The sequence below is a fragment of the Symphalangus syndactylus genome, chromosome 7 (genome assembly GCF_028878055.3).
Source record: "Symphalangus syndactylus isolate Jambi chromosome 7, NHGRI_mSymSyn1-v2.1_pri, whole genome shotgun sequence".
Lineage (NCBI taxonomy): Eukaryota > Metazoa > Chordata > Mammalia > Primates > Hylobatidae > Symphalangus > Symphalangus syndactylus.
In genome coordinates, this window is record NC_072429.2 from 12,760,349 (window position 1) to 12,779,645 (window position 19,297).

Genomic DNA, 19,297 nt, shown 5'->3' on the forward strand with positions numbered 1-19,297 from the left:
ACATCATGAAGTGAAGCCAACTGTTTAGACTAGAATGTTATGAGATTAAACCCACAGGAGATTTTTCATAGACACAAACCCTCATTTTAATTAGAGGATCTGGATTTTTGTCATATGTGGAATCATAATTTAAACAAAATCAACTAAGAGGATCCAAGTTCCACACAACTGCACTTCAATATTCAAGTTGGTGGGAAGATGCCTGACTACTGCGTCACAAGATTCTGAGCTGTCGTAAAGCCTGGCTCGTGGTTTCTATTTATAGTGTACACATGTTGGGTTATAATCACAAACCTGGAACTCTGTTAAAAAAAAAAAATATGCAGCCATAGGATTCACAGTCTAAAACCCTGCTTTGTTCTTTCTCAGTAAGAATGGTTCGCCTGAGTCTAAAAGTCAGAGGTGAATTTCTAAAACTGGGCCTGTTCCAGCGCTCTATCGGCCAACCTGTCATGTGAACCTTTCAAGCATTAACAGTCACCTGGTTATTAATTCATCAGCTAGAAAAGAGCTGGTTATTTTTAGTCTGGAGAGATTCATGGCTGAAACTCCCTTACAGCAGGCTGTCACCACCACTGGTGCCATCCAACTCTGACAAGGAATCCCGACCAAGATTAGCCATGAACAAAAGGAGAAGAACATGCAGTGAGTCATGATTGTGATTCTGTGCTCCAGCCTGGGTGACAGAGTGAGACCCTCCCTCTAAAAAAATTTTTTTAACTAAAAAAATAAAAGTACAAAAGGAGAAGAAGAGTGTCACAAAGTCCAGGAAGAGCAGGCATAAGGAGAGCACTGGGCTTCTGGCCTCTAGGCTGCTCCATAATGTCTACAGAGTGACAAGAACACTGGGCAAAGGATTTCATTGCAGAGGAACACAAATTCAGTCGGAATTTCTAATGACCAATCCCACAGCTCTGAAACTTATGTTGGAATGAGGCAGTGAGATGTAGGTATTTTTTAGTGTGCATAAAAAACCAAGTAGGCCGGGCATGGTGGGTGGCTCATGCCTGTAATCCCAGCACTTTGGGAGGCCGACCGAGGCAGGTGGATCCCTTGAGGTCAGGAGTTTGAAACCGGCCTGACCAACACAGTGAAACCCTGTCTCTACTAAAAATACAAACATTTGCTGGGCATGGTGGCGTATGACTGTAATCCCACCTACTCGGGAGGCTAAGGCAGGAGAATCACCTGAACCCTGGAGGCAGAGGTTGGAGTGAGCTGAGACTGTACCACTGCACTCCAGCCTGGGTGACGGAGTGAGACTCCATCTCAAACAAACAAACAAAGTAGGCATGTTAACATACTAATCTTGTCCCTCCCCCACGCTTGTAATAGAATAGGTACTTTTCTCTTTAATATATTCACAGTTTGTAGGCTGACCACCACTATCTTAAATTTTTTTACTGCCAATGAAATAGACTGTACATGACATGAAACATAAAAAGCAGAAACTGCTACTGACTTGATCATTTTTACATCTTGAATTGAGAACAACATGATAAAATCAATCTATTTTAGCACAATGCCTCAGAGTGATGGATATCAAAGTCAGCATGCATGTGTTCTCACTCATAGGTGGGAATTGAACAATGAGAACTCATGGACACAGGAAGGGGAACATCACACTCCGGGGACTGTTGTGGGGTTGGGGGAGGGGGGAGGGACAGCATTAGGAGATATACCTAATGCTAAATGACGAGTTAATGGGTGCAGGAAATCAACATGGCACATGGATACATATGTAACAAACCTGCACATTGTGCACATGTACCCTAAAACCTAAAGTATAATAATAAAAAAAAAGAAAGAAAAAAAAAAAAACAAAGTCAGCATGCATGAAAGTGCCAGTGTGCCATGAAATAAAAAGGTGACCCCAAAATATAAATCAATATATTGCTTCCCTCATCAACAAAGGCTTTCTATGAAAAAAAAAATCGCCAGCTGGACCAAACATTGTGCCCAGTAATGTAGTTGATTACACGTTCTGGTCTAAATTCCTATCTCACTACAAACTAAGTTTACAGACTGGTGGTCAGTCCACAGGCCACACTTTGAGTAGTACTGGCAAGTGATACAGTTCTATCTGCTAGGAAATAAACTCATGAGGACAGGAACTTCTTGCCCTAAGCACTAAAACGTTTGTTGAATGCATGAAACACCAAGCTAAGGAATAAATTGGTGAGAGGCAGTGGCTGTGGAAAAAGAAAAAAAAAGAAATCTACGAGTGCAGTTCATTGAGAAATAGGGCTTGCTGAGGTCTTCGCTATGTCCCGGGATTAAAAAACAAACAAAAAAAAAGGCAGGAAACCTCAAGGGCATTCCCGTTTGTATACTTGATATAACACAGTACAAAGGATTCAGTAAATATTTATTGAATGACTTACAAACTAAGTGAATGAATGGATGGATGGATTGAGATTGAATGGAAGTTACAGTTTAGAGAAGATTAAATTAACTCAAGTAAATTGTAGTGTTCTGATTAGGCTACTCAAAAAACTGAAAGATAAAAGAAATTCACAGGAAATTCTTTCATGTATTATACAGCATAATTAACTCTATAGGCAAAATTGTCAGCTGTCACTTTATTGTCATAAAATCCTCCCATTCTAATATTGGTAATCACACATTTAGAGGACCATTTCTAAAATTTTCCAAAATGTAGTGTAAGGCTTACCCGTTTATCTATCTCTCCATGCTGCAGCTGAACAAAGCGGGCACTGATAGCAGCTATGTAACTCTGTTGATTAGAGAATGCAACTCTCCCAGCTCCTTTTGGGTATTTTAGCTCAGGGTCAGTATCAATCCCAGCGTAACACACACCTCCGTATAGCCGATCCATTATCATCGCAAGCTCCACTAATTAAGAAAGGAACAAAGAGGATATTTAAAATCAGGAAAATTCATCTGGCTCACCAACGGTTTCATCAAAAGCAATTCATCTGTACTCTGAGCTCACATCATTATAATAATTATAATAATTATTAAAATGAAACATTACTACTACCAGTCATCCATTGTGTTAAGCCTTAATCTTTTAATTGTGGGCAAGGGGTTGCTAGGTGTTTTCTAGTATGTTCTCTTTATTCTTCTCACAACTCTATGAAGTAGGTAGTAATTTCCCGAGGAAATTGAGGTGCTGAAAGGGTGATCCATCTGTCCAAGGTCATAGGTCACTAAGTGATAGTACTCCCATGTTTGCCTGCTCTGTGCCATGTTGCTGCCATAGATTTACCAGTTAATAATGTACTGATTAATGTAATAATTACTTGAACACTAGAAAACTAACTGGTAGACTCTTTGTGGGCCCTCCTGGCTTATTTCCCTCAAAACCCTTTCCCCAATTTTTCATTAAAAAAACCTTGAAATAATGACTGCATTTTCTTCTTTATGAAGTGTTAAAATCGTGCAGCTACATTCCTGTTCATGTTGTGTCTTTATATCTCGTTTATATTATTAAACCTCAAATTACTTGAAGTTAGGAATTTAATTTGTTCTGTAAGTACTTCCCTAAAAATATGATGCATTGCTGAGAAGTCTATTATATCCCAGAGCTCAGTCAGTGGCTGTTGAGCAAATGAGGATGTGGGAAACAAATACTGACAATTTCAATACAGAATCTGTCCTTGAAGGACTTATTTTCTTTTCGGACAATGATGAGAGTAATAACTAGCATTATGCAACACTAGACTAAGTACTTTGCACTGGTCATCTAATTCAACCCTCAAAATAACACTAGGAAATACTTTTCCTAGGGTTATTTCATCCTAGGGATGAAACACTTTTCATCCCTACTTGACAGATGGGGAAACTGGGAATTAGAAACGTCATGGAATTTGTCCAAGGTCACTGAACTATTAGAACACATGAATTCAAACCCAGATATTTTGATTTTAGAACTCTCACTCTTGGATATTAACTCCAATTCTTAGGAAAAATTTATCCTGAAGATCTTTATATTTCTTGTGCTATAGGATAGAGAGTTTGTTGTTTGTTTAATCATACCAGCTCGTAATGGTCGAGGAACACCACCAACAAATATAGTTTTTCGTGGGTCAAGTGGCTGTGAACCATCCATCACAAAGTCACTGTCACTGAGATTCCAAGGCCGAATCTGGACCTAGGGAATGTACAAACCAAAATGTCTCATTCTCAATACAGACAATTCATGGGCAAAAAAGTTACAAATTATTACGAAGTATTTTTAAAAGCAATAATCCTATCATTACAAGTCAATAACGCTGAGAAACTAGAAGATTTAAAAACAGTGTATCCCAACCCATCATTTCATTTTTAGAAGTAAACTAAACCAAGGTGGGAAGTTCAATTTCATTCTCTATTATAAGCCAAATTACTTAACATGTCTATAATTATTTGTAAGTTAATTCACTGTTTTTCAGCTTATTTGGGCCTTTAGTCTGTCCAATGCTTCAATATCTACATAATTTAAATTTTTAGCATGGTATCCAATGCCAATCAACATACAATACTAAGTAAACAAGAATTGTGTGTCCAATCAGTGTATGTCTAGGAAATGCAAACTACTCCTGATACTATCAAATCTGATGCATTATTTCAAAATGGTCTTCAAAGTAAAAATACCGATGATATTTGCAATAGTTTTTTTTTATCACAAATACTTCAGTGTATCCATTAGATCGGTCAATCAAGAATCATGTACCTCATTTAAAACTGTTCACATTTTCTAACTATCACAAATGCCCACACCAAACGCTATGGATTGACAGCAGTGTATTCCCAAATACCCACACCAACAGAGTCCTATGTCAGAGGTCCCAAATTCAAATACGGTTGGGGATTGGCAGGGAACATAAACGAGTCAAGCAGAAAGAGTCCAGACCACAGGAACTCTTCGAAAGTTTCTGACCTAGACAACCACAAGACTTCAGGAGAAGCTCCACAGATGTTATTTGCTTAAGCGGGGTCCACTGACAACTCCATTCTGCACTATCATCATTCACTGGGTGCTGGCTGAGTGATAATAAACTGCTGCTTTGCCAGAGTCATCAAAACATGCCAGCTGCTCCTCTTCCTAAAGACTACATTTTATGATAAACTTTTCCAGAAAGAAAAAACAGTATGCAGTGTACCTGTACATGTATACACACGATTCACTCTACTTTGGAGAGTACCATACATAAAGTTAAGGATAATATTGGGTAAAATCTTCATTAAAGTGAGGAAAAAGCTAGAAAGACGTACATATAGTATTTGTGATTTGAGTTCTGTTATTCAGAGTCAATTCAGCTATTTTATTAAATGCATTATCAAATGAAGTCTGGTTTTTTATTTTATTTATTTTTTTTGAGACAGAGTCTCACTCTTCACCCAGGCTGGAGTGTAGTGGTGCAACCTCTGCTCACTGCAACCTCCGCCTCCTGGGTTCAGGTGATTGTTGTGCTTCAGTCTCCCAAGTAGCTGGGACTACAGGTGTGCGCCACCACACCTGGCTAATTTTTGTATTTTCAGTAGAGACTGCATTTCACCATGTTGGCCAGGCTGGTCTCGAACTCCTGACCTCATGTGATCCACCTGCTTCGGCCTCCCAAAGTGCTGGGATTACAGGTGTGAGCCACCATGCCCAGCTGTGAAATCTTTTAAAAATAAAGATTTACCAATTATATTTCAACTAACCAAAAATTCGATGTCAAACTGATATGTGCAAATACACAGAATGTTAATGTTAAGAACTTCACAACAAGACTTTACTTAGTCTGCTTACAAACGTGTCAATTAAGTACCCCAAACACATCAAGTTGTCTATGGGTTTTTCAAACATAACAGATGAATGGAGGCAAAAACAAGAAGCTATTTTATGCTAAACTACACTTACTGGCTTATCCTTGATAGTGGGACTTGATACACAAAGGTAGAGTTTTCCATCTTCTTCAATGCATGCATCAATGAGAGCCTGCACAGAGCTTTCATCTTGAAACAGCAGGAACGCATAGCCTGGAAAAAAGGGGGAAAGAAGGCTTATATGTTTTCCTATTTTTTGGTAATTCTTCAGGGGAAAGGAATCATGCACTAAAACTACAGAAAGGAAAAAGAAATAGGAAAAAAAATTAAAACAATATTTATACCAAAAGTCCAATAACATCAACATACAGTTCATTTTGGTAGCATCTTGAAACATCTTTTAGAGTAAAATTAAATTTGAATTAAAAGAATATTAGGTTGAAATTTTAAAGAGCATTTGGGAAAATGCAAGTTTAACAATGCAACATTTTACAGTGAAGGTGAACATTTATGAAAAGGCTACACATTAAACAATATAAGAATAAATTACATAAGTATAATGAATCTTGAGAATTACCTTTAGGAGGAAAATAGGATTTGCTCTCAGCTTTATGAGGCCAATCCACAATCAAAGGGCCAAAGCGACGAAAACTAGCTGTGATCTCATCTAATAAACAACAAAGGAAAACAGTAGATTTAAATATTTTTATGATCATTTTTTGAAAGTTTTTAAGTTTCAAATCTACTATTTACAAGAACAGTAAAAAGAACTCCTTTATCCCCTTCATCTAGATTCCCCAACTGTTAATAATTTGCACATCTGCCTTCACCCTCTTCTCTCTTCCTCTTTCTCCCTCTATCTGTACATATGCACAGATCAATCTAGCCATCCAACCAAGCCAGCCAGCCAGCATCTTTTTCTGAAACTGTGCCCTGTAATCCCAAACATAACTATTGGTATCTGCTCAAAGCAAGGTCACTCCCTTATACACCAATTTTGATATAACACTACTATGCGATTCACAGACTTCATTTACATCTCAAAATCCTTTCTGATCCACAGTGCTATCCAGAACACAGGTTGCACTTAATTATCATATCCTCAGAGCATCAGTCTTTTTTCAACTTGGAACAGCTCCATGTTCTTTCTTGTCCTCCATATTCGTTCTATAGAATGACTGCTATGGTCTAAATGTTTATGTTCCTTCAAAATTCGTATGTTGAAACCTATTCCCCAATGTGAGGGTATTTGCAGCTGGGGCCTTTGGTAGGTGATTAGGTCATGGGGGTAGAATCCTTTCAATGGGATTAGTGCCCTTATAAAAGAGGCTCTGGAGAGACCCTTCACTCCTTCTGCCATGTGAGTGTACAATGAGAAGATTATTATCTATTAGGAAGCAGGCCCTCAGCAGACACTGAATTTGCTGGCACCTTGATCTTGGAATTCCCAGCCTCCAGAATGGTGAGAAATAAATTTCAGTTGTTTATAAGCCACCAAGTCTACGTTATTTTTTATAGCAACCTGAACAGACTTAAGATAGTGACCCTCAACCTGGGTCTGTGCTCTGCCTCCTATGATCAGAATCATGCTATGTATTCCAAACTGGAATATCACCATAATGGTGCAATGCCATCCTTTCCTACCATGCGCATGTTAATCTTTTTTCCCCCCAAGATAAGGGCTCACTATGTTGCCCAGGGTGGTCTTGAACTTCAGTGATCCTGCTGCCTCAGCTTCCCAAGTAGCTGGGATTACAGGTGCATACCACCACACCTGGAGGGCATGGTAATCTTGATCGCCTGGTTTCCCTACCACAAGGAAACCTTTTCTCCTTTTGTATTCAATTAGTGTTTTACAAGAGTATATTGTGTTGCTCACCAATATCCTGTTCCTTCATGAGCCTTGGCATCCATTAAAGACTCCTGCCTGTATTAACTACCACAATAATGGTTGCCAAATAATGATTATCTGTTTCCATCATTCCTCTACATATATTAGTCAGTATTGTGCAGTAGGGAAGAGTTTTCCATCTGTCCCATTGATTTATTCATTTATTGATATCAGTTTGGATCTATTTTATTCAATGGGTTGTGATCCAATTCACTCATTTATTTTGATGTTCAATTTGTCCCAAAAATTGTCCCTGATTTGGGACAATTTTTGTCCTGCTTGTCCCATAGGTGTGGGAGGCTCCTATGTCCTTTGCACTTCTTGCCTCCATTCTTAAGCACTTTCATGCTTTCTGGCCTAAGAAGATACTCCAGGCTCATCTTATTCTTTCCCTGTCCCAGCCCAAGAATCAGTCATTTTTTTTCAAGATGTATTTATCATTTTAGTGGCAAAAGATATTTAGAAACTAAGATACAGGTGCTCTATATGCTCACTGCTAGTGAGTATTCATTATTTCTAAGTCTTCACAGTGAAGGAAGCTAGGAAATAAATAAATACACGCCCAAACACAAATTTATAACTATTTCTGTATCTGTGTATGTACTTACAAAAACTAATGAGTTCATATTGATATTTTCAATATGACTCCAACATCTCATGGCTTTTTCTAGCCTTCCGCCTTTCTATCTTTATATTCTCTTTTTGCAGGGAGAAATCTAGTTCCCAATACCTGTAAAGACATTTATTAATTTGCTCAATGTAACCAATCTTTCCTCTATAGCCTCCTCTACCTTCTACCTTTGTGCCTTGGGTCTTCTTGCCCTTATTTCTTGGATACCATATGTGATGCGGCTCAGGCCTCTGAGCAAGCCCCCTCTACATACATGTATACACATCCCCTCCACGTGAGACTTCTTCCCTGTCACCAGTCCACTTCCTTGACAGCAGTATCTCAGCCTTAGAGGGAGAGGAAAAAGGGATGAATGGGAAAAAATGATAGACAAGGCAGGCCTGACCATATTTTGCTATTAATTTAAATGATACAAATTATGCTACATTATATATTTGGACACTAATGAGATTATGGAAAAATACATTTCAAAGAGACTTCTAGAAAGAGTAGGTAAGCATGTGTAGATAAGACCTGATAATAGGGCAGGGTAAAGGAACAGAAAAGAAAGATGAGGAGTATGTCTAAATTCCAGTCTGGTAGAGCTGTTTTCATCTTCCCCAGACTGTGAAAACAATATAGTCTGCTCTGCTATGATACCTATTCTCGTAGGTATCACAGTGAGCCCTCATCTTGGCAGGAAAAAAGATTAACAGGCGCATGGCAGGACAGGATGGTATTGCACCATTATGGTGATATTCCAGTTTGGAATACGTAGCGTGAGCAGAGTAAGTTTAGTTTGTGTGAGTCTAGTAAACAGGGAACAATGTCAGTATAACATGGAAGTTGTACTGGTTCATAAATGATTTTTCCTAGGTAAGGTGAGCTAGTATAGGGAGGAAAGAATTACAAACTTCATCAGGAAAGGAAAAAGCCCCCCACTTGTCTGATGTACAGGTACAAACCCTCCCAGCTCTATTATAAGAAAATTAAAAGTAAGTGCAGCAACCAGAATTCTCTTGTCAGAGAGCTATGCCCCTAACCTTGCAGGGCTCTTATCTCCTGACAGTTTAGTTTGCGCTTCCTCAGGTGTTCAAAGGTCTGTTTCCATCTGCATTGTCTCCATGCTTGCAAGCCAGCATTTCTGCTTTATTGGTTTTGTACATTTTCAATATTCCCTGAAGCAGCCCCAAGCATGCTGAGCTACTTGCCTGAATTGTCCAAGTTATCTCCAAGGTACTAATTCTCTTCTTGTTAGTGCTTCAGGTACAAAGTTCATTAGCTTTTAAATGATTTGTCTTTAATCTTGTTTTCCCACATAAACCTTGTAATTTTTAGTACACAATTCTTCAGAACACAATATTCTTCAAGCTATGCTGAGGGCAGGATGGAGATTGATTCAGACAACCCTGAAATTTCAGCATAGCTTCCACCAAGACATTTTATTGTAGACAAAAAGAAAAAGCAAAAACCTCTATGTTTATTTCAATCTTTGACTTTTTAGAACCATTTCTGTCTCAACCTTCCAAAAGATAAATCATCTTAAAGAAAACGAAGTGACTTGATAAATTTGATCCCAATCTAAATGTGAAGATATTAAACCTTATTATTTATTAGATCTTACACATGTATAAAGAAATCTATTCTATTCTCCATAATGTGATTTAGTGTATTTCCATTTTCACTCAGGAAACGAAGACAAAAGAAATTAGGAAAGCAACGAAGAATATGCTATAAGGTCTGCTACTTTGATTTTTATTGGGGTCACTCAGACCCATGGATGAATAGCATATTCCTGAACAAGTCCCTCTAAGTCTTTGCATGGCTGGCTCCTTATTCAGATCTCAGCTTAAATATCACTTCCTCAAAGAGGCTTTTCTTATCCATCTAATTAAAAAGAAACTCCCTGTGTCACTATTTTACATCATCCTGCTGTGTGCTTTTCAATACTTGCTCTCCAGTATTTTCTTGCATATTTATACACTGTTTATGGGCCTTCCCCCAATAAAATGTAAACTCTATGTAAGCAGGGACCTTCCATCTTGTTTACCACCTTAAATAAGATTATCCTTCTTGTAGTACAACTGTAGGCTATATTTTTCAAAAGTTCATGCTTAGTCTAAGATTTTAAACGATGAACTATACATTTGTGGAGCACTCATAAAAGGTGGGGAAAAAAAGGAAAATACATCATTGAATTTATCTAAAGTAGCATACACAGACAAAAACGCAGTTAGTACCCATGTATGCCCACAACAATCGAGTGCCTTGGAAGCTTTCCCAGTGATGCTTACTCCTTTTCATATAGTCCAATCCCTTGCTCTAGTTGGTTTGCACAGCTCTGCTCCCCTCCCTTCTATGAATTAATCTTATATGCCATGATAGGAGGATAGGACAAGAGAATAATGCAAGCAGGGCTGACTATTGGAGCCAGATAAGACTGTTATTGTAACACTATCTATGAGTTTCCTACTATGTGCCACCACCATCTGGGCACCATGCTATAAACAGTTCTAAATATACCTTCATCAATGTCTGGAGGCAATCCACCTACAAACACCTTGCGAGAATATCGTTCCACTCTTTCCCCATTCTGGTGACTGAAGCAGTGAGGTGAACCCAGGCCACTATGAAGAGGCTGATCCCCACGGCCATCATCCAAGAATCCATCTTCCATTGGAAACAGTGAAGACTGACCTGGAATAGAAAGCAGGGAAAAAACGGTAACAGAAAATATTCCTTGCCACTGATTATCATGCAAAGAAACAAGGAAATAGCAGATTCAATAAAACTGCTGCTTTTATTTTTCTCACTGAATAATAGAAACACTGAGCTATACTCTTGAATTCCCACCAACTTAAAGTCTCAACTGAGTCAGAGAGAAAGCACATGGTTAAATATTAATAGAGAGCGACTCAAGTATCCCACTGGGATCCAGAAACTTCAGTGAGGTGAACTGAAGTACAGGAGGAGAGAGCACACTTTAGCAGGCAGTCGGCAGCAGACTGTACTCCCTTGGCAGGGCGCCATGGCTATTGGCAACCTAGACATGTACACTAAGTATTAAATTTGGCTATAAGACATTGAATCACTTACATTTCTTTAAAAAATCAAACAATATAGCCTGCACAATTTCCTCTAAGAATGTGCTTAAAATGAACAAGTAGATTTTTTTTTTTTTTTTTTTTTGAGACAGCATCTCGCTCTTTTACCCAGGCTGGAGTACAGTGGCATAATCATAGCTCACTGCAGCCTCAAACTCTTGTGCTCAAGTGATCCTCCCACCTCAGCCTCCCAAGTAGCTGGGGCTACAGACACATGCCATGACATCTGGCTAACGTAACAAGTAGATTTTTAAAGTGACCATTCATTTTTATTTACCTTAACTAATGGGATATAATCAAAACCCACTTAATGTTATATTCCAACTTCATTGTGTAGTCTTATGAAATTTAAGATTATTAGGCATGCTAAAGATATATTTATTATTAGCTGGGTAATTATCAGCTTGCTAAGGGTATTATCTATTTCTAAAAACTAGTCATTAAATTTACTGTTTGAAAATCTTATTATCCAGAATATATCTGCAGGAAACACCAGAGATGCCAATATGTGTAACAGCCTTTCCATATTTACCTGACAGCGAAATATAAACTTTTAAATCATAAGGAAAACACAGAGCTACAAATAGCTGCAAAATCTCCCAAGCACTGTTTTATCACTTTTCTGGCTGCCAATTTACTTCTAGGTACTACATGAGGAATTGGTTAATGGATCCTCTAGAAACGTATCTCAAGTGCTCTTAACTTTCATAGAAACATTCCAGGTTTTGCCACACTTGTCTTCAGTTTCTATTACTAAACACAAATAATAACAGTATATTTTTTATAAATTTATCCTATAATAGCATATGTCAAGTGAAGACACAAACTGATTATAAAACCGGAGGTTATTTCATGAATGATCTTAAAAAATCACTTATCCTTTAAATCTAAGCTATTTAACTGTCTTACTTTCTCGTAAAAAGGCAAAATATAGGTGCCAAGAATAAGTTATTCAGGTACCTCTAGGAAATGATTCTTTAGAATTACCTAAAATTTCTAGAGCTTTTCCCCCAAATGTTTGAAATTTATAGGATTAGTCATTTATTTAGCTCATCTCATTTTAAACCACATGTATTGTTTACTTAGTAAAAAAGAAAAAAAAAAGTTGACATAAGGCATTTAAGTATAATTAAACCTCCAAGATAATGAGGTATTTTGGGACTAGTGTGACCATATTTTTCTTTTTAAAGATTCTTTTTTTCTAAGAAATTCCTTTCAGAAAGGAAAAAAAGCACATCTTTAGATATAAATGAGTTGAGTTTCTCATTTAACACAGGGAAATCATTTTGATTCAAATCCAAATCCCACCATTCTGATAAATTTCTTTACAGCCCCTTAACTCCTTCAAAGTATGTCTAAAATGTTAACTGTAACACAAAAATTATGTAAGGATCAAAGCTATGCTTCATTTCCCCTCTCCCCTTCCCCACAAAGGTTAGAAATTAAACAAGCTTGGGTCGTCTCCAAATACAAGTGATACATTTAAAAGTTAAAAACAATGTTACCTCTCCTTCGCCCATATGTCCTTGCTGCATGTCAAATGAGAAAAAAACAAAAACAAAAAAACAAAACAACCTTTCAAACATTGTCAAAAGAATCAACTGTGATTTCATCTACCAGCTTTTGAAAATGAAAAACTGTGACTATATTCTTCATTTCCTGGTAAATGTCTAAAAAAACAAGGAATGGGATGGTAAGAGGTCAATTTTGAGCATTTGTAAAATTTCTTCAAGGACACTGTAAAACTTTATTGAATCTTATTTGTTTTAGGGGAAGCTTTTTGCTGTAATTGTTGCCCAAGGTTCAAACTATTATGAAACTAAGGCAGTATACAACATAATCAAAACCAACTATTACCATATTAATAACGTTTTCTCTCAGAATTCCCTGCTAACTAGCAATTTAGTAGATGTACCAATATTTAATTCATGACTTTTTCACCACCAGAAGATAAATAACAACTTTACAGTATTCCTCGGTTAATTCCTTATAAGAGAAAATCGTAACAAATGAAATCTTCAAGCAATTCATCAACTTCCTTTTAGCCAACAGTTCCCTATGCCTAATCAAGTCTTCTACCGAGTCCTAAATGTTGAAAAGTAAAAGACTTGGTATTTTTATTGCCAAGTAGGTTGTAGCCAAGGGGCAAAGTAAAGGTAATTAATAATCCACTGGAATACTCAGGAAATGACAGTATAAACTTTAAATCAGAAAACCTTTGAGAAAATGTCTTCCCTGAAACAAATTGGCACTTATAAGCCCAGCCTGTCCAAACACCTCAATTCTATCCAACGAACATTTCTTGAATGCCCGATCTTGTGGATAAATAGTAAATAGTGCATGTGCCTGACCTCCAGGAACTAGCAGCTTTTAATGCCAGAAGGCCACATAAACAAACAACAGTGTAGCATGCCTATTGTTATACTAGTTACGTGATAGGTGTAACAGGAATAGAGGAGGAAGAACTGACTCTGACGAAAAAGTTGGGGGTGGGGGTAGGGAATTTGAGGTGGCCCTTAAAGGAAAAACAGAGGAAGGGCATTCCAGGCTCAACAGCGTTACAGGCAGGGGTGCTGGTGTAGCATTCAGGGAAAGGTGGCCAGAACAGACGCATGTAGAACAAGTGGGGACTTGGCTGGGGATGAGGTTTCAACAGCAAACTGGGACGGGTTTTTTCTTTTTGGAGACAGAATCTAGCTCTGTCACCCAGGCTGGAGTGGTGCGATCTCAGCTCACTGTGGCCTCCGCCTCCCGGGTTCAAGCGATTCTCATGCCTCAGCCTCTCCAGTACCTGGGACCACAGGGGTGTGCCACCACGCCCAGCTAAATTTGTATTTTTTTTTTTGGCAGAGATGGGGTTTCACTATGTTGACCAGATTGGTCTCGAACTCCTGATCTCAAGTGATCTGCCCACCTCAGCCTCCCAAAGTCCCAGGGTTACAGCCTGGGATAGGTTTTTGAGTTAGAAGGTATAGCTCCTTTAAGAAATCACTACACAAACTCACAAACTGGTCAAGGTTTTTATTCTTATTCTTCTAGATAAATGCTAAATAATTATAACTCAGAAATATTATGTGAGTATCTTCCAAAGTGAAATTATATCTCAAACCAAAATACATTTCTGCCACACTTAGATAGCCCTGGATTTCACCAAAGTATTTGAGCAAATGGATTCACACAACATACAATCTCCCTCAAGCAGTTGTGCTTTCACTTTAATAGATCTTAAGTTTAGGGGGTTGGGGAGGGGTAGGTATTTTCTGACTTAATCTGACAGAGGTTAGAAAGACAAATAGCATCACAAAAGCAGACGCTGGTTGAAGAACATTCTATTCATACAACTGCTTCAAAGATTAGGGAGTCTGGGGAAACAAAGTAACGATTTGAAAATCTTAGTGCTGTCAATCTTAAAAAGTTGACTGATGCTGCTTGGATTTCTGAGAAAACAGATATTTGAAAAGAATAAGCTTTTATAATATAGCTACAAAATTAACATGAAAACTCTCATGGCTTCCATTATATCAAAAATAAATAATTTCCGGAATAGTAAGGGCTGTGGATCAAAAGTTACAATCAAATACTCTCGAAATCTTCAAATGTACACTCTCAAACTTTGATTGTATACTATAAAATTAAACTGGTCAATATAAAATAATTCATGGTTAAATTCTGAGATTAAATTCTGAAAGCTATGTAGATATTTTCTCATATTAAGGGAAAATAGGTTATAAGTGAACAATGTTTACAACTATAAAAGTTGTCCAATCAAATCAGGAAATTAATGTAAATTAATATTGAAGAAATAAAAACAATGACATTCTGGAACATGCAAAACGAGAATGTGTAATTTTTATTTCCACTTATTGTAATACTTATACATTATTTTTCATGTAAATTTTGACCTATGACATATACACAAAAATAAACCATAAGTTCAATGAATTTTCTACAAATTGAACAGATCTATGTAACCGGAACCCAGACATTAATAGAATGCTAAATAATGCCACTTTATCTTACACAAAAAAGATGTACTAAGCACTTTTCCTCACTTATTTCAAATTATATTGGCACACACTTTATGATGAAATTCTTGCAACATAGAACCTCTCTGCTTTCCTCAGGAAAATGTCAGACAGATTTCCAATCTCATGACTAGCAAGTGTTGGTTGTTATTTGATGTTTCTCAAATATCCAAGGAAGTGTAAGTTAAAAAATGACTTTAATTATGTTCAAAGAAATCTACATTTTGGAAAAGTTCTAAGTCAGCAAAACTAACCCTGCTCAGAATTTTCCTCCAGTTACCAAAAAGTAGACTCTTAAAAGATTTTTTAGATGCATGCTATTACCACTGAATAAAAATCTCCTAGTCCCCACCAAAGTTTAAATGAATACTATTTATATGTTTATCCACTTTTATTAGTTCTTAGTTTTGATTTATTTTATTTTTATTTTTGGAGATGGAGTCTCGCCCAGGCTGGAGTGCGGTGGCGCGATCTCGGCTCACTGCAACCTCTGCCTCCCAGATTCAAGTAATTCTTCTTGCCTCAGTCTCGCTGGGACTATAGACATATGCCACCACATCCAGCTTTTTATTTATGTTTTTTGTATTTTATTAGAGACATGGTTTCACCCTGTTGAACAGGCTGGTCTCAAACCCCTGAGCTCAGGCAATCTGCCCACTTCAGCCTCCCAAAGTGCTAGGATTACAGGCGTGAGCCACCATGCCCAGCCTAGTTTTAATTTATAAAGTCCTCAATAATTTAATGTTCAGAACTAACAGGATTCAAGAATGTTAAAAAAAAAAAAGGCTCAAAATATCATGGCCATAAATTTTTATAACTTCTGGTTACCTGCTATTAGATCTATTGATATACTTTATTTCTAAAACGTCTTTACAGGATTGCTTACAAATGCTTCCTTTCCTTGTTATTAGCCCTATATGCAGAATCAAATTCCCTCTAGCAAAATATTCCATTAATCTGTTAGCCAGACTTACGAAGTAGGTACAGAAAGACTTGTCAGGGCTCCCCTGACTTTCTCCCTCCCCACACATTTTATTATACAAATAAAATATTATTTATCCCATAAAAAGTACTTTTTTCTTATTTGTTGCAACATTTTTAATAATCAAAAAGAAACAAAGTACCCACACATTCAAAAGAAGAAACACCTAGTATGTGGCATTTTTATGTATGTATGTATGTATGTATGTATGTACATATGTATGTACGTATTTCAAAGGAGCAACCCTATTAACTGAGCATGTGGCATTTTTAAATGTGGCTCACGTTCATGTACCTAAAGCTCTCTAAGATGCTGGCCTGCATGCAGTGTCTAAGTGTGTATTGTAGAATCCTTATTGTGTACATTTAAAAATAAAGAAAATGTAAATAGATATGTGGGACTATGCATAAAATCTTTTTACTTTTTATTTTATTTTTATTTTTATAGAGATGGGGTTTTGCCATGTTGCCCAGGCTGGTCTAAACTCCTGGGCTCAAGAAATCCATCCACCTGGGCCTCCCCAAGTGCTAGGATTGTAGGCATGAGCCATTGTACCCGGCCATGAAATATTTTTTCTAGAAACAACCACAAGAACCTTTAGAGAGAGAAACTTCTAGAAAGAGGAAAGAAGGCATTCACTTCTTGTTTTATCCCTTTCTGTACCATTTGAATTTATTATTATTGCATATGCTATATTGCTATATTTGTTAATGAACCCTTTTTGGTTTTCCCCTTGGTACTAATATTAAAAATGAACAAATGACATTATTACTTTCATACAAAAGCATACTTTCCTACATGACAGCACCTAATCAATTCTGTCACGAATAGGACTTTAGGCCATGAAGGATAAGATATTACTATGTTTTAGCGGACAATGAAGAAACGGATCCTATTCGGGTTACGCTGATCTACCTTAGGCTCTCCAACTGTGCACGTCTCTCTGCCCCATGGTGAGAAGACAAATAGCAATTCTATTTGGAAAAAAAAGGGGGGGTGTAGCTCAGATGATAAGATGTTATCAAATAACTGACTTCTTTTGGCTAGGCATGGTGGCTCACACCTATAACCCCAGCACTTTGGGAGGTCGAGGTGGGCGGATCATTTGAGGTCAGGAGTTCGAGACCAGCCTGGCCAATATGGTAAAACCCCGTCTATACTAAAAATATAAAAATTAGCTGGGTGTGGTGGCACATGCCTGTAATCGCAGCTACTTGGTAGGCTAAGGCAGGAGAATTGCTTCAACCCAGGAGGTAAGGGTTGCCATGAGCTGAGATTGCACCACTGCACTCCAGCCTGGGCAACAGAGCGAGATTCCGTCTCAAAACAATACAAAGCAAAACAAAACAACCTGACTTTTCCAGGAGGACTAAAAGAAAATATATGGGGAGAGGAGTGTGGAAATTAGCCAAATCAGTAAATCAGTTGAAAAGATACAAATCAAAGGCTTGAAGCTAAAAGGAATTAATCTGTGAACAAAAGAATAAAGATGGTAGAACCAAAAAGCAGACACAATCAATACAAAGATCAAAGCATACAATTCAACAAAGATGCAAAGAAACATTTTAAATGATTTCATAAATTAATCCCTAATTTAATAGGCTCACTGCCACAAAATTAATTTACATTTGCTTTATAGTTAGAAATTCCTATCACATTGGCTTATCTTTATATTAGCTTGTTGGTACAACAACATTCAAAGAATGTTCCTAAGATATGATAAAAACACTATTATTTGTAAGGTCTACCTTAGAAAAGAGCAGAGAATGCAACTCTAGTTTCCTTATGTCCCTAACCCTCAGTTTCTTTATTTATAAAAATGGGAAGCAAATGAGAGAATAATGAAAAACACAATGTGTATATGTAATGGTCAGTCACATACTCAATAAATAATCTCCTCCCTTTCCCAAAAGTAAATTCATATGCATATATTCTTAGTATGATCTTCAACAATTATTCTAAGCTTTTCATTAGCATTTTAAGGTTAACAGTTGTAGCGCACTTTAGAGTTTACAATTTGTTTTCATATCTTTTCAACGAAGGGATCTTTCAACATGCTTATTATTGTAGCAACTAGAACCATATTACATACATTTTCAGTAAGTGATCATCATCTACATTTCTCTTGAGTAAATTACACCTTCCTTTTTGATAGATTTCTTCTCCCTCCCAAGCAAACAATCTTCCTCTTTTCATTCCAAAAAACTATAATTAAGAGATGTTGGGCCGGGTGCGGTGACTCACGCCTGTAATCCCAGCACTTTGGGAGGCCGAGGCAGGCCAATCACTTGAGGTCAGGAGTTCGAGACCAGCCTGGCCAACATGGTAAAACCCCATCTCTACTAAAAATACAAAAATTAGCTGGGCATGGTGGCAGGTGCCCGTAATCTCAGCTACTTGGGAGGGTGAGGCAGGACAGTTGCTTGAACCCGGGAGGTGGAGGCTACAGTAAGCCGAGATGGAGCCACTGCACTCCAGCCTGGATGACAGAACAGACTTCATCTCAAAAAAAAAAAAAAAAAAAGGAAAGAAATGTTGTTCTGTGCTACCCTTAATAGATCTCTTACTAATCTCTTCCTCAAAGGAAAGAAAATATATATATGAGTTGTTAAAACTTAACAGGTTTTTTTTGCTCTATAACTTTCTCCTGCCACAAGGTTCATTTTTGAAGTAGCTAATCCCGAGGGCTAAAGCAGTGGAATGAAAGGTTAGAGAAAAAAAAAAAAGTATAATGCACAAGCATTTTTATACAGAGGTGGTGGTGGTTTCTTAGGTAAAATAAAGTTTCAAGCTGGGTAAGAGGAAAATTAATCTTTTAATCCAATGTCTATCTCAGAGCTAAGCCAAGATACTCCAGAGGAATTTGAGGTAACTGGCCTATGTTTAGCACTTCTTCTCACTTAACTGGGAAACTAAGTTTTAGGCTTG

At 37.4% G+C, this 19,297-nt stretch overlaps 1 protein-coding gene across 4 annotated transcripts in view; it reads right to left on the bottom strand.

The window, feature by feature from the left end:
- The window catches only part of CPEB4 (cytoplasmic polyadenylation element binding protein 4), a 70,192-nt gene that overhangs the window by 4,639 nt on the left and 46,256 nt on the right, over positions 1 to 19,297 (bottom strand). For 2 of the 4 annotated variants that reach the window (XM_055285216.2, XM_055285213.2), the window contains 6 exons: positions 12,868 to 12,891; positions 10,782 to 10,955; positions 6,335 to 6,424; positions 5,852 to 5,970; positions 4,003 to 4,117; positions 2,675 to 2,856 (listed from right to left, as the gene is read on the bottom strand). In XM_055285216.2, coding sequence (XP_055141191.1) covers positions 2,675 to 2,856; positions 4,003 to 4,117; positions 5,852 to 5,970; positions 6,335 to 6,424; positions 10,782 to 10,955; positions 12,868 to 12,891 — 704 coding nt within the window. The remainder of the gene's footprint in view (positions 1 to 2,674; positions 2,857 to 4,002; positions 4,118 to 5,851; positions 5,971 to 6,334; positions 6,425 to 10,781; positions 10,956 to 12,867; positions 12,892 to 19,297) is intronic. The other 2 variants (XM_055285217.2, XM_055285215.2) reach the window with 1 other exon arrangement.